General features: G+C 41.8%; 1 protein-coding gene across 1 annotated transcript in view; it reads right to left on the reverse strand.

Moving 5' to 3' along the window:
- The window catches only part of blk (BLK proto-oncogene, Src family tyrosine kinase), a 244730-nt gene that overhangs the window by 105009 nt on the left and 124629 nt on the right, over positions 1 to 15092 (reverse strand). Inside the window, exon 4 of the mRNA XM_051924437.1 lies at positions 9990 to 10026. Within this exon, the coding sequence (XP_051780397.1) occupies positions 9990 to 10026 (37 nt within the window). The remainder of the gene's footprint in view (positions 1 to 9989; positions 10027 to 15092) is intronic.

Here is a 15092-nt window from a genome sequence, read left to right on the forward strand (position 1 = left end):
CATGCTTCCTCAGTTGGTTTGCCCAGTTGATTTCATACAAGGGACGCTATTGGCAGATGGCTGAGTAGCTACCCAGCTTACTTTTCTTTCTCTCTCTCTTGCGCTGACTATCTGTGATCCTGACGTAGGGGGTGTGAGCAGGGGGGCTGTTCGCACACCTAGACGATACGGACGCTCGTCTAAAAATGTTGAAAGATTATCTTCACGTTGCTACCTTCTGTGTGCAGCTTTTAAGTATGCTGCACGGTGCTTCGCATACTTAAAAGCTCAAAGGGCACGTATTGATTTTTTTATCTGTCTCTTCCTGCTCCTGACGGAGGGGGTGTGAGCTGCCGCCTTCAACAGCTTTGTGCCGCGGTGCTTCGCATACTTAAAAGCAAACAGCCCTATTGATTTATTTGCTCCTTTGAAGAGGAAGATATGTTTGCATTCTTTTAATTGTGAGACTGAACTGTCATCTCTGTCTTGTCATGGAGCACAGTTTAAACTTTTGAAAAAGAGACAAATGTTTGTTTGCAATGTTTGAATAACGTTCCTATCTCTCTACAACCTCCTGTGTTTCTGCGCAAATCTGTGACCCAAGCATGACAATATAAAAATAACCATATAAACATATGGTTTCTACTTCGCGGATTTTCTTATTTCGCGGGTGGCTCTGGAACGCAACCCCCGCGATGGAGGAGGGATTACTGTAGTGCCTTTCATATCTATCTATTATATAGTGCCTTTCATATCTATCTATCTATCTATCCATCTATCTATCTATCTATCTATCTATCTATCTATCTATCTATCTATCTATCTATCTATCTATCTATCATATAGTGCCTTTCATATCTATCTATTATATAGTGCCTTTCATATCTATCTATCTATCTATCTATCTATCTATCTATCTATCTATCTATCTATCTATCTATCATATAGTGCCTTTCATATCTATCTATCTATTATATAGTGCCTTTCATATCTATCTATCTATCTATCTATCTATCTATCTATCTATCTATCTATCTTTCATATAGTGCCTTTCATATCTATCTATCTATTATATAGTGCCTTTCATATCTATCTATCTATCTATCTATCTATCTATCTATCTATCTATCATATAGTGCCTTTCATATCTATCTATCTATTATATAGTGCCTTTCATATCTATCTATCTATCTATCTATCTATCTATCTATCTATCTATCTATCTATCTATCTATCTATCTATCTATTATATAGTGCCTTTCATATCTATCTATTATACAGTGCCTTTCATATCTATCTATCTATCTATCTATCTATCTATCTATCTATCTATCTATCTATCTATCTATCTATCTATCTATTATATAGTGCCTTTCATATCTATCTATCTATCTATCTATCTATCTATCTATCTATCTATTATATAGTACCTTTCATATCTATCTATTATACAGTGCCTTTCATATCTATCTATCTATCTATCTATCTATCTATCTATCTATCTATCTATCTATCTATCTATCTATCTATCTATCATATAGTGCCTTTCATATCTATCTATCCTATTATATAGTGCCTTTCATATCTATCTATCTATCTATCTATCTATCTATCTATCTATCTATCTATCTATCTATCTATCTATCATATAGTGCCTTTCATATCTATCTATCTATTATATAGTGCCTTTCATATCTATCTATCTATCTATCTATCTATCTATCTATCTATCTATCTATCTATCTATCTATTATATAGTGCCTTTCATATCTATCTATTATACAGTGCCTTTCATATCTATCTATCTATCTATCTATCTATCTATCTATCTATCTATCTATCTATCTATCTATCTATCTATCTATCTATCTATTATATAGTGCCTTTCATATCTATCTATTATACAGTGCCTTTCATATCTATCTATCTATCTATCTATCTATCTATCTATCTATCTATCTATCTATCTATCTATCTATCTATCTATCTATCTATCTGACACACCCAGGATGCCAGATGGCGTTGGGAGGGAGTGTGACAGAACTGTTGGGAGGAGAGGAGGAAATTTATTGTGATTATTCATTGTGTTTATTGTGGCTGTGGTGTTATAGAGGCACTATTTAAAAGAAGAAAATTAAAAATACTTCTTAGTGCTTTTAAACCTGTGTTCGGAGTGTCTATCTGTTGGGGAAAAGGTGGCCATAAGTGCCACCTAGCGTCTGTTTACTTAGACCCTCCAGTTTTCTTCTCCCACCTCAATGATAACTAGATGTGTCTATTTGGCCTAATATGAGTGAGGATGGGGGTGTCTGACTTTTTTTCCTAATGAAGGCAGGTACCTCTGACATTGTTCTCCATTGGTGCCATTGTTACATAAGAACATAAGAAATGTGACACACAAGAGGAGATCATTTTGTCCAGTGGGCTCATTTCTTTAACAAATAGCTAAACTCTCCCAATATCTCATCCAGATTCTCCTCAAAGCTCGTGGTGGTTTCAACTTCAACTTCATGTCTTGGTAGTTTATTCAAGATTCCCACAACTCTTTGAGCAAAGAAGTGCTTTCTGAGTTCTTAATTTTCACCAGTGTTCTTGAGTACCTGAATCACCCTTAAGCTGAAAGATTTCTGCTGTACGTCACCAGATGGTCTCTGGGCTCCAACAATCCAAGACTGGAAATGAGGATTAGGAAATGGGTGAATTTGTAGGACACTATTAGAAGTTTTAAGATCGGATATTTAGAATTTTATGATATCTAAATTCCCTTTTGATGAATGTTCTTTGCAGATCTCTTTATTCCTCCACTGAGCACAATGACAGCCCTCATTTTGATTTAGTGCTCTCTCAGTGTCACAAGATGGAACTGAAAGGACTTGCCTCTGCTTCATATGCAAGTTCAGATGTGAAGGATTACAGATCCATTAAAACAAAGCACCTCTGTCATTAAGGCGCACTGAGCCTCAAGCACATTTTTTAAAGTTAGCAAGAGCATCACAAGAAGCCATGTGACCCTGTAGGTCCGAGGCCAAGATATCACTCAGGGCTTTGTTTAACACCGTTCACTCCAGTCACATGGCCTTTTGTTTGACATAGGGGGCTTCACCAGCACAATTGTGACAAACATGATTCCCAGATCTCCACAGATGGGAAGTCCCTAGGAATCAGCTCAGGTCACAAAGGGGGCAATGCCTTCAGCACTTGGCATATGGAAGGAATCAACCCCGGAGACAACATCAGTTTATTGAAGGCCCATGTTGGCAGTAAGACCGGACCGACATGGAATCAGGAGTCAATCTTATTATTAGAGCCTAACTGGTGTTTGTATATGATGGCAGTCAGTAAAGGAGCACCTGCTCACAGATACTCCAACAACATCTGAGCCCTCACTGCTTCTAAAATGGACCCCTGACACACAGAACTACACCACGATGTAAATCAGACACGGGGTCACTGGAGCTGTAAGGCAGTAACACCAATCACTGCACCCCTCTATTGGAAAAGAACACATTTTCAAACCCGCTTTTACCAGTTTAGAGTCATGGGGGGACGTAGGCAGCAGTGAAGAAGAGTGATTTTCAGTCTGTCTTTGTGGTCAGTGAATATATATTTTTATTTTAAGTTATTACAGCTGTTACCACAATGTTTCTGCATTTGCCTTTCCTTTCATTTATACATTGCTTGCCTGTGTTTTCATTCTTGTTCTGCATAAGTCAAAGAGAAATCATTCCTTGGGCTCTGCCAGAGGGAAGACTGAGAAGGATTTTTGCTTAATAGACAATTCTAGAAAAGGGGTGTGGCAAAACTCACAGGTAGACACCAATTGGTTGAAAAGAGCATTGATCTAAAGTTACAAAAGTGTTACCACCTGTGGGAAGCTAACATCCAGTGAACCCCTATCTATCTATCTATCTATCTATCTATCTATCTATCTATCTATCTATCTATCTATCTATCTATCTATCTATCTATCTATCTATCTATCTATCTATCTATCTATCTATCTATCTATCTATCTATCTATCTATCTATCTATCTATCTATCTATCTATCTATCTAATCTAGAGACATATGAAAAAGTTTGGGACCCCCTCTTAATTCTTTGGATTTTTGTTTCTCATTGTCTGAGCTTTCAAAGTATCAACTTCCTTTTAATATCTGACATGCCTTATGGTAACAGTAGTATTTCAGCAGTGACATTAAGTTTATGGGATTAATAGGAAATATGCAATATGCATCATAACAAAATTAGACAGGTGTATAAATGTGGGCACCCCAACAGAGATATGACATCAATACTTAGTTGAGCCTCCTTTTGTAAATCTAACAGCCTCTAGACGCTGTCCTCCTATAGCCTGTGATGAGTGTCTGGATTCTGGACGGAGGTATTGTTGACCATTCTTCATACAAAATCTCTCCAGTTCAGTTCAGTTTGACGGACAGCCTGCTTCAAATCATCCCATAGATTTTTTCGATGATATTCAAGTTAGGGGACTGTGACGGCCATTCCAGAACATTGTACTTCTCCCTCTGCATGAATGCCTTTGTAGATTTCAAGCTGTGTTTTGGGTCATTGTCTTGTTGGAATATCCAACCCCTGTGTAACTTCAACTTTGTGACTGATGCTTGAACATTATCCTGAAGAATTTGTTGATATTGGGTTGAATTAATCCGACCCTCGACTTTAACAAGGGCCCCAGTCCCTGAACTAGCCACACAGCCCCACAGCATGATGGAACCTCCACCAAATGTGGCAGTAGGTAGCAGGTGTTCTTCTTGGAGTGCGGTGTTGTTCTTCCTCCATGCAAAACGCTTTTTGTTCTGACCAAATAACTTCATTTTTGTCTCATCAGTACAAAGCACTTTGTTCCAAAATGAATCTGGCTTGTCTAAATGAGCATTGGCATACAACAAGCGACTCTGTTTGTGGTGTGAGTGCAGAAAGGGCTTCTTTCTCATCACCCTGCCATGCAGATGCGGTGAATTGTAGAACAATGTACAGATACACCATCTGCAGCAAGATGTTCTTGCAGGTCTTTGGAGGTGATCTGTGGGTTGTCTGTCACCATTCTCACAATCCTGCTCATATGCCGCTCCTGTATTTTTCTTGGCCTGCCAGACCTGCTGGGTTTAACAGCAAATGTGCCTGTGGCCTTCCATTTCCTGATTCCATTCCTTACAGTTGAAACTGACAGTTTAAACCTCTGAGATGGCTTTTTGTAGCCTTCCCCTAAACCAGGAGACTCAACAATCTTTGTTTTCAGATCTTAGGAGAGTTGCTTTGAGGATCCCATGCTGTCACTCTTCAGAGGAAAGTCAAAGGGAAGGAAGCACAACTTGTAATTGACCACCTTAAATCCCTTTATATCTCATGATGGACACACCTGTCTATGAAGTTCAAGGCTTAACGTGCTCATCAACCAACTAATCAGCTCTGAGCAGTGACAGGCATTCAAATCAGCACAATGACAAGGGGACCCACATTTGTGCACAGCCAGTTTTTCACATTTGATTTAATTTCATACAACTAAATTCTGCTTCACTATAAATCTTTCAAAATCTAAATCTATCTATCTATCTATCTATCTATCTATCTATCTATCTATCTATCTATCTATCTATCTATCTATCTATCTATCTATCTATCTATCTATCTATCTATCTATCTATCTATCTATCTATCTGTAGATGTGGGCAAAATTTGTTGGTACCCTTACAGCTCATTGAACAACTTTTGCATGCCCCCCAAAAATTAATGAAATGATAAGCAGTTGTCCCCTGTGTACCTGCATGCCTCTGATGTGTCATCGGCTAAAGCAAAGCAAATGTGACACGAGATCAAGTGCTGCTTATTTTACAAGGATCTTTTAAAATGGCCTGGACACATTAGTTGGGACCCCTAGAAGAGATCCTAAATAATTGGATGCAAATGATTTTTCAAACTTGCTGTTTTCTTGAATTCATATCACACATTTCTCCAATTGTGCAATCAGTTATTCAGACAATTTAAAAGGAGAAAAGTCGTCACTCGGTTGTTTGGTGTCATCGTGTGTCCCCACACTGAACATGGATCACAGAGAACAAAGGAGAGAGTTCTATGAGGAGATCAGAAAGAAAATGATGGACAAGCACATTAAAGGCAAAGGCTAGAAGACCACCATCTCCAAGCAGCTTGATGTTCCTGAGACAACAGTGACAAGTATTATGAAGTTGAAGGTCTGTGTGACTGCAGCCATTCTCCACAAGAGGAAAATCAACCTCAGAATGGGCAGAAGGATAGTGAGAATGGCAGACAAAAAGCTAAAGACAACTTCTAAAGAGATACAAGCTGAACTCCAAGGTTGAGGTCCATCAGTGTCAGATCGCACAATCCATCGGTTTCAGAGTGGCAGTGGGCTCATTGGAAGAAGACCCAGAAGGGCCCCACATAAAAGAGCCACACTGGAATTTACTAAAAATGCATATTGACAAGCCACAATGCTTCTTCATGGAGAATGTCCTTTGGACAGATGAGACCAAACTGGAGCTTCCTGTCAAGTCTCCTCAGCTCTGTGTTCACAGATGAGAAAAGAAAAGAACACCAGACCTGCTGTGAAACATGGAGGAGGTTCAGTTATGTTTGCTGCGTCTGGCGCGGGGGAGTCTTGAGTCTCTGCAGGGAACAATAAATCCTCAAGACCACCAAGACATTCTGGAGTGAAACGTCCTGCCCAGTGTCAGAAAGCTCTGTCTCAGTCGCAGGTCATGGACCGTCCAACAGGATAAGGAGGCAAAACACACCACTGAAAAACCCCCAGGAATGAACAAGAACATAGGATTGTTCTGAAGTGGCCTTCTAGAAGCCCTGCTTTGAATCCAATCAAACATCAATGGATAGAACTGAAACATGCAATCTGGAGAAGTTCAACGTCACACCTGACACCACTGGAGCAGTTTGCTCTGGACGAGTGGGCCACATTACCTGTGGACAGGTGCAGACGTCTCATGGAGAGCTCCAGGAGTCGCTTGTGTGCTGTGACTGCAAACTCTGAAGGTTGAGCAGCCAAACATGAAGTTAAGGGTCCCATCAATTTTGTCCACTCCATTTGCATTTCTGTTATTATTTGAAATATTCTTTTGAATCAAAACTCGAAAACAAAGTCTGGTTTTTGCTAAACACGGAAAAAAACAACGAGGGGTGCTGTAATCAGAATATAAGTTGAATATGTCACTGTCAGTCAGTCAGTCATTTCCTAACCCACTATATCTTAACACAGGGTCACGGGGGTCTGCTGGAGCCAATCCCAGCCAACACAGGGCACAAGGCAGGAACAAACCATGGGCAGGGCACAAGCCCACCGCAGGGCACCCACACAAAAAGCACAATTTAGGATCGCCAAAGCACCTAACCTGCATGTCTCTGGACAGTGGGAGGAAACCTTCGCAGACACGGGGAGAACATGCAAACTCTACGCTGGGAGAACCTGGGAAGTGAACCTCAGGTCTCCTAACTGCGAGATAGCAACGCTACCCACTGTGCCATCGTGCTGTCCATACAGTGCATCCAGAAAGTATTCACAGCGCATCACTTTTTCCACATTTTGTTATGTTACGGCCTTATTCCAAAATGGATTAAATTAATTTTTTTCCTCAGAATTCTACACACAACACCCCATAATGACAACGTGAAAAAAGTTTACTTGAGGTTTTGTAAATTTTTTAAAAATAAAAAAATTGAGAAAGCACATGTACGTAAGTATTCACAGCCTTTGCTCAATACTTTGTCGATGCACCTTTGGCAGCAATTCCAGCCTCAAGTCTTTTTGAATATGATGCCACAAGCTTGGCACACCTATCCTTGGCCAGTTTGGCCCATTCCTCTTTGCAGCACCTATCAAGCTCCATCAGGTTGGATGGGAAGCGTCGGTGCACAGCCATTTTAAGATCTCTCCAGAGATGTTCAATCGGATTCAAGTCTGGGCTCTGGCTGGGCCACTCAAGGACATTCACAGAGTTGTCCTGAATCCACTCCTTTGATATCTTGGCTGTGTGCTTAGGGTTGTTGTCCTGCTGAAAGGTGAACCGCGCCCCAGTCTGAGGTCAAGAGCGCTCTGGAGCAGGTTTTCATCCAGGATGTCTCTGTACATTGCTGCAGTCATCTTTCCCTTTATCCTGACTAGTCTCCCAGTTCCCCACAGCATGATGCTGCCACCACCATGCTTCACTGTAGGGATGGTATTGGCCTGGTGATGAGCGGTGCCTGGTTTCCTCCAAACGTGACACCTGACATTCACACCGAAGAGTTCAATCTTTGTCTCATCAGACCAGAGAATTTTCTTTCTCATGGTCCAAGAGTCCTTCAGGTGCCTTTTGGCAAACTCCAGGTGGGCTGCCATGTGCCTTTTACTAAGGAGTGGCTTCCGTCTGGCCACTCTACCATACAGGCCTGATTGGTGGATTGCTGCAGAGATGGTTGTCCCTCTGGAAGGTTCTCCTCTCTCCACAGAGGACCTCTGGAGCTCTGAAAGAGTGACCATCGGGTTCTTGGTCACCTCCCTGACTAAGGCCCTTCTCCCCCGATCGCTCAGTTTAGATGGCTGGCCAGCTCTAGAAAGAGTCCTGGTGGTTTTAAACTTCTTCCACTTACGGATGATGGAGGCCACTGTGCTCATTGGGACCTTCAAAGCAGCAGAAATTTTACTATAACCTTCCCCAGATTTGTGCCTCGAGACAATCCTGTCTCGGAGGTCTACAGACAATTCCTTTGACTTCATGCTTGGTTTGTGCTCTGACATGAACTGTCAACTGTGGGACCTTCTATAGACAGGTGTGTGCCTTTCCAAATCATGTCCAGTCAACTGAATTTACCACAGGTGGACTCCAATGAAGCTGCAGAAACATCTCAAGGATGATCAGGGGAAACAGGATGCACCTGAGCTCAATTTTGAGCTTCATGGCAAAGGCTGTGAATACTTATGTACATGTGCTTTCTTAATTTTTTTATTTTTAATAAATTTGCAAAAACCTCAAGTAAACTTTTTTCACGTTGTCATTAAGGGGTGTTGTGTGTAGAATTCTGAGGAAAAAAATGAATTTAATCCATTTTGGAATAAGGCTGTAACAAAACAAAATGTGGAAAAAGTGATGCGCTGGGAATACTTTCCGGGTGCACTGTATGTCACCGTGATCTGTGTAAATATTTAAAATCTGCTTTTCTTTTCTTCTCACATGTACAGCTAACACAAAGCCAGATTTAGGACACAGGGGCTCATCATTTAGAACTGGTAGGCCAAGCATTTTAAAACAAGACAAGTTAAGAACAACTACAAAATGGGCGATGTACTGTTTCTGTGTGTTAGAGTCAGCATGACATTGGATCTTCTTTTCCTTGTTTGGAATGGCATGATTTATTTAATTGAGGGCCTGTACATGGAGAAAGAGTATAAAGCCTTGGAACAGTGCCCGGCACACCTTTGAAGCTGATGGACGGATGGGAGATAACGTCATCCGATCCTGAAAATCCTTCCAACGCAGCGACGGAAATGGTAGACTCTACACATCGGGCCCCCACTTTGGCGATGGTCTTGTCATGGCTTCTTCGTCTGTTATGCCGCCTAAACTATCATTAAAGAAAGCTAAGATATTTCTCCTATGTGATTTCTTACCGCCGTATCACTAAGGGAGTTGTATCGCCTTTTTATATTATATCTGTATAGTTTTGGGTTATGTAACATGACGCAATTACAAAAGAACTCATTCCGTGGGAGCTACCGCCCCCTGCTGGATACAGGCGCCAATTACTTTTGTCTGTTTCAAGGTATTACAGAGACAATTGCAGGTTCTTCTTTTTTTGTGGAGAGGTATCAACACATTTGTCCTCATTTGTGGACATTTCATTTGAAAAATTATGGCACTGAGGCTGTGAAGGCATTGCATCCACGTACGCATGATTAATAAGAACATCATCCTGAAACACCATGCATATGACTGAAATTAAACTCAATTTAGCCCCCAATGTCGAGTGGTGTACATACCGTATTCTGGAGGGTTCACCCTCTGGTCCTCAGGCACCTATGATATAAACACAACAGTTACTTATGGCTGGACTTTCAAGAGGTCAGGAACACAACATAAAAAGTTAAAGAACACGACATCGGCGGCTCGTTCACGTGAAGATTCAGACTAATGAATTCCATCAACATGCTTTTAGGGCCTTCGTAAGGTGCAGATAAGTGAATACACAGCCATCATCGGGTCAAATGAACACACAAGGAAATTAGGAAAATTACAAAAAATCACGACATGAGCGTCAGTAGAGTGTGCACCCTTAAGGAACCCATCCATCCATCCATCCATTATCCAACCCGCTATATCCTAACTACAGAGTCACGGGGGTCTGCTGGAGCCAATCCCAGCCAACACAGGGCGCAAGGCAGGAAACAAACCCCGGGCAGGGTGCCAGCTCACCGCAGGGCCCTTAAGGAACCCAGTTACCCAAACTATTCTAGAACATTTCAGTAATTATTTACCACTCTGATACTGATTGTTTCTCCATCCATCCATCCTCTTCCGCTGATCCGAGGTCGGGTCGCGGGGGCAGCAGCTTGAGCAGAGATGCCCAGACTTCCCTATGTTTCTGATCATAAAATAGGTCATTAAGATAAGAATTCATTATTCATTTCAGAATTACGGTATTTGAGTGCATCTTTCTCTTGCACGATTTGGCTCAAAAACTAATTAGCACTTCATCATCTTATAACAGGCTTAAGTTTCGAGTTTGCTATTTTTCCATCCAGCCATTCTAGCTCTAGACAGTCCTCAAGAAACTGGGACACACATCAAGATATCACTGGTCTACAAAAAAATATTATTTGTTTGCTTCTGAGAACTTCTTAACTCTTTATTAAGTTTTTTTTGCACTCCATATATGAAATTGGAATTAAGCTAGCAAGTCAAGTTTTTGAAATACACATCATTGCCGTTTTGACACTTTTGAATATCAATATATCAACACGATATCTGGAGTTTGTCCCACCAAAATTGTTTTGATGTGTTTATTCTGAAAACAAACCAGAAGACGATACCAGAGACACGTTAAAGTATATTTATGTCAATTTACCTCAATATAAAAGTGAGGCCAGTGTGCCGAAAAATGTTGGGGGCACTCGCTTTTGCTCTTGTACTGCACATCCGTCTCTCTTTGCAAGAACCAACAGTAGTCACCCATCATGCTCGGAGTGAATTTTCCCTGATATCGGTTTTCCATCACCTTTGTATCTTGATGAAATCTTAACCCAAACTCATCTCTGACATCGCTTAGATTTGGTGGAAAAAAGTCAAGATGAGAATCTCAAACATGGCGTCTTCAGTGACATTCTGGTTCAGCATATTCTCCACAAGCTCAGTATAATTCTCTGCTCTGTGACTGTCAAGAAAATTCTGGACAACCTGCACGAATGAGGGTGCTGATTTGGTGGGCTTCAGTTTCCTTTTTGAACTCCTCGATAAGCATCAGTTCACGGATTTCAGGGCCAACAAAAACACCTTCCTTAATTTTGGCTTCACTTTTCTCGAGACCAAACTTACAGTGCATCCAGAAAGTATTCACAGCGCATCACTTTTTCCACATTTTGTTATGTTACAGCCTTATTCCAAAATGGATTAAATTCATTTTTTTCACTCAGAATTCTACACACAACACCCCATAATGACAACGTGAAAAAAGTTTACTTGAGGTTTTTGCAAATTTATTAAAAATAAAACAACTGAGAAATCCCATGTCCATAAGTATTCACAGCCTTTGCTCAATACTTTGTTGATGCACCTTTGGAAGCAATTCCAGCCTCAAGTCTTTTTGAATATGATGCCACAAGCTTGGCACACCTATCCTTGGCCAGTTTCGCCCATTCCTCTTTGCAGCACCTCTCAAGCTCCATCAGGTTGGATGGGAAGCGTCGGTGCACAGCCATTTTAAGATCTCTCCAGAGATGTTCAATCGGATTTAAGTCTGGGCTCTGGCTGGGCCACTCAAGGACATTCACAGAGTTGTCCTGAAGCCACTCCTTTGATATCTTGGCTGTGTGCTTAGGGTCGTTGTCCTGCTGAAAGATGAACCGAGCGCTCTGGAGCAGGTTTTCATCCAGGATGTCTCTGTACATTGCTGCAGTCATCTTTCCCTTTATCCTGACTAGTCTCCCAGTTCCTGCCGTTGAAAAACATCCCCACAGCATGATGCTGCCACCACCATGCTTCACTGTCAGGATGGTATTGGCCTGGTGATGAGCGGTGCCTGGTTTCCTCCAAACGTGACACCTGGCATTCACACCAAAGAGTTCAATCTTTGTCTCAGCAGACCAGAGAATTTTCTTTCTCATGGTCTGAGAGTCCTTCAGGTGCCTTTTGGCAAACTCCAGGTGGGCTGCCATGTGCCTTTTACTAAGGAGTGGCTTCTGTCTGGCCACTCTACCATACAGGCCTGATTGGTGGGATTGCTGCAGAGATGGTTGTCCTTCTGGAAGGTTCTCCTCTCTCCACAGAGGACCTCTGGAGCTCTGACAGAGTGACCATCAGGTTCTTGGTCACCTCCCTGACTAAGGCCCTTCTCCCCCGATCGCTCAGTTTAGATGGCCGGCCAGCTCTAGGAAGAGTCCTGGTGGTTTCGAACTTCTTCCACTTACAGATGATGGAGGCCACTGTGCTCATTGGGACCTTCAAAGCAGCAGAAATTTTTCTGTAACCTTCCCCAGATTTGTGCCTTGAGACAATCCTCTCTCAGAGGTCTACAGACAATTCCTTTGACTTCATGCTTGTTTGTGCTCTGACATGAACTGTCAACTGTGGGACCTTATATAGACAGGTGTGTGCCTTTCCAAATCATGTCCAACCAACTGAATTTAGCACAGGTGGACTCCAATGAAGCTGCAGAAACATCTCAAGGATGATCAGGGGAAACAGGATGCACCTGAGCTCAATGTTGAGCTTCATGGCAAAGGCTGTGAATACTTATGTACATGTGCTTTCTCAGTTTTTTTATTTTTAATAAATTTGCAAAAACCTCAAGTACACTTTTTTCACGTTGTCATTATGGGGTGTTGTGTGTAGAATTCTGAGGAAAAAAATGAATTTAATCCATTTTGGAATAAGGCTGTAACATAACAAAATGTGGAAAAAGTGATGCGCTGTGAATACTTTCCGGATGCACTGTATTTCTTAAATGCTGAAACGCATCGCCTTTACTGTTCAGTCACCCTAGTAGTCCAAGACCTGGAACATCGTAACTAAAAAACACGACATGCTGAACGAAAACGGTTTTCAGATTTGGAGTCAGCAAGTGAAATTTGTTAAAAGTACAGTTGAAAGAATCCCATTAGCAAAATGTTTGTTGACCAGTGTTATCAATGTTTTCAGTATAAAGGGCCCCTAAAACATCAAGATCCGTTGAAAACGGAAAATCGAAACTTTTGAGAAATCTAAAGCTTTTTGGTCTACCCTTCATCTCACTGTAGCTGGAAGAATTAACATCGGAGGCGTAACCACGGGGGGCTGGGGTGGGCACTGTCCCCCCCAGAGACAAGCCGTGAAGCGAAATGCTCTGTCTGTCCAATGAAAACTCTGGAGATGAATAACATTTGATTTTCAAAACTGAGTTGCTTTCCAATCGGCCCGTTTGAATTTGGAGCGTATCCGTCAGTGTCTCCTCCACTAGACCGGCACCGTGCTGCTCACAGTTCACTTCGCTGCACGTTTTGAACCTGTTGACTTCATTCTTTAATTAAAACAGCGTATACCGTTTCATTCTTCTTTTATTTTCTGGTTGGTAACACCAAAGGCTATGCATAGGTGGCTTATTAAAAAGCAGACATCTTCAACCTCTGTCCCTCCGCAAGCTGCTGGCTCCACGGTTGAGCCCAGCACCGCTGCTACCAACACGGAGCACAGCGCACCCATGTTGGGAACTGAAACTCCAAAAGATGTAGATAAGCCTACACAATCCTCCAGCTCTGCGCCCGTGTCGGGTACTCCAAACCTCTGCCTTCAAAAAAATATACAGTCCGGTCTGCCTGCCCATTTTAATTAATTAACCCAAGCGCGCATTCGGAAAGACACTCAGATGTCTTAGTGCAAGCTGGTATCAGTCTTGATCATGGCTTGAATATTTTGTTGTCCGTGATGCCAGCTTTTGCTTTGCCTGCCGCAAATTTAGTGTTTCCAATTCGGACCACGAGGACATTTTCACCAAACACGGCTACACTAATTGGAGAAAAAAGCTCTAGAAAAAGACGGTGGTGGCTTCCACAAACACGCGTCTAGTATCCCGCATGTCAGAGCCATGTCTGCATGGCAAGAGTATCGGCGCCGGGCAGAGATGGGTGAAGGCATAGTTCAACTACTGGATCCAACCCAGATAGAAAAGAATAGATATTATGTGAAAAGCATTGGGGAGGCTGTTCAGTTCCTTGCAGTCAATGAACTGGCTCTGCATGGTCACAATTACGAAGGTGGGGAGGAGAGACTTTTCTTTAAGTTCTTTGATTACACAATCAAAAAAGATGCCAAACTTGCAGAAATTGTAAAATACACCCCAGACAACGCAAAATACACATCCAATGTAATTCAAAATGAAATAATTGAGACTCTTGCCAAAATGGTGGTAAAAGATATCAGGACCAAATATGAAAAAGCTGACTCTCCTGGACTTTGCATTAAAAGTGATGGTACCAGGGATCGCTGTAACATTGAGAATTTGTCTGTAGTGATTAGATTTGTCCAGAACTCCATCCCTGAAGATCACCCAATTGGTTTCATTGAACTAAATCAGCTTGATGCTGAATATATTTGTAACCAAATTCTGTCACATCTCTCTGCGCTAGGTTACAGCCCAGACAATTTAGTGTGTCAGTGTTTTGATGGTGCTTCTGTCCTGTCTGGGGCAAGGGGTGGTGTCCAGGCTTTGTTACAAAACAAAGTTGGTAATGTAATAAAGGCGCTATATAGCGCCTGACCCGGCACAGACTGACGCAGAGGCACGTACTTAAATAGAACTCTTTTATTTTTCTTCAGCCGTGGGGCACGCCTTCCCCATGTCCCACAGGCCCAACACAGTCCCAAAACACTCTCAAACTAACCACAACACTCTT

Source organism: Erpetoichthys calabaricus, chromosome 3, assembly GCF_900747795.2.
Source record: "Erpetoichthys calabaricus chromosome 3, fErpCal1.3, whole genome shotgun sequence".
Classification (NCBI taxonomy): Eukaryota; Metazoa; Chordata; class Cladistia; order Polypteriformes; family Polypteridae; genus Erpetoichthys; species Erpetoichthys calabaricus.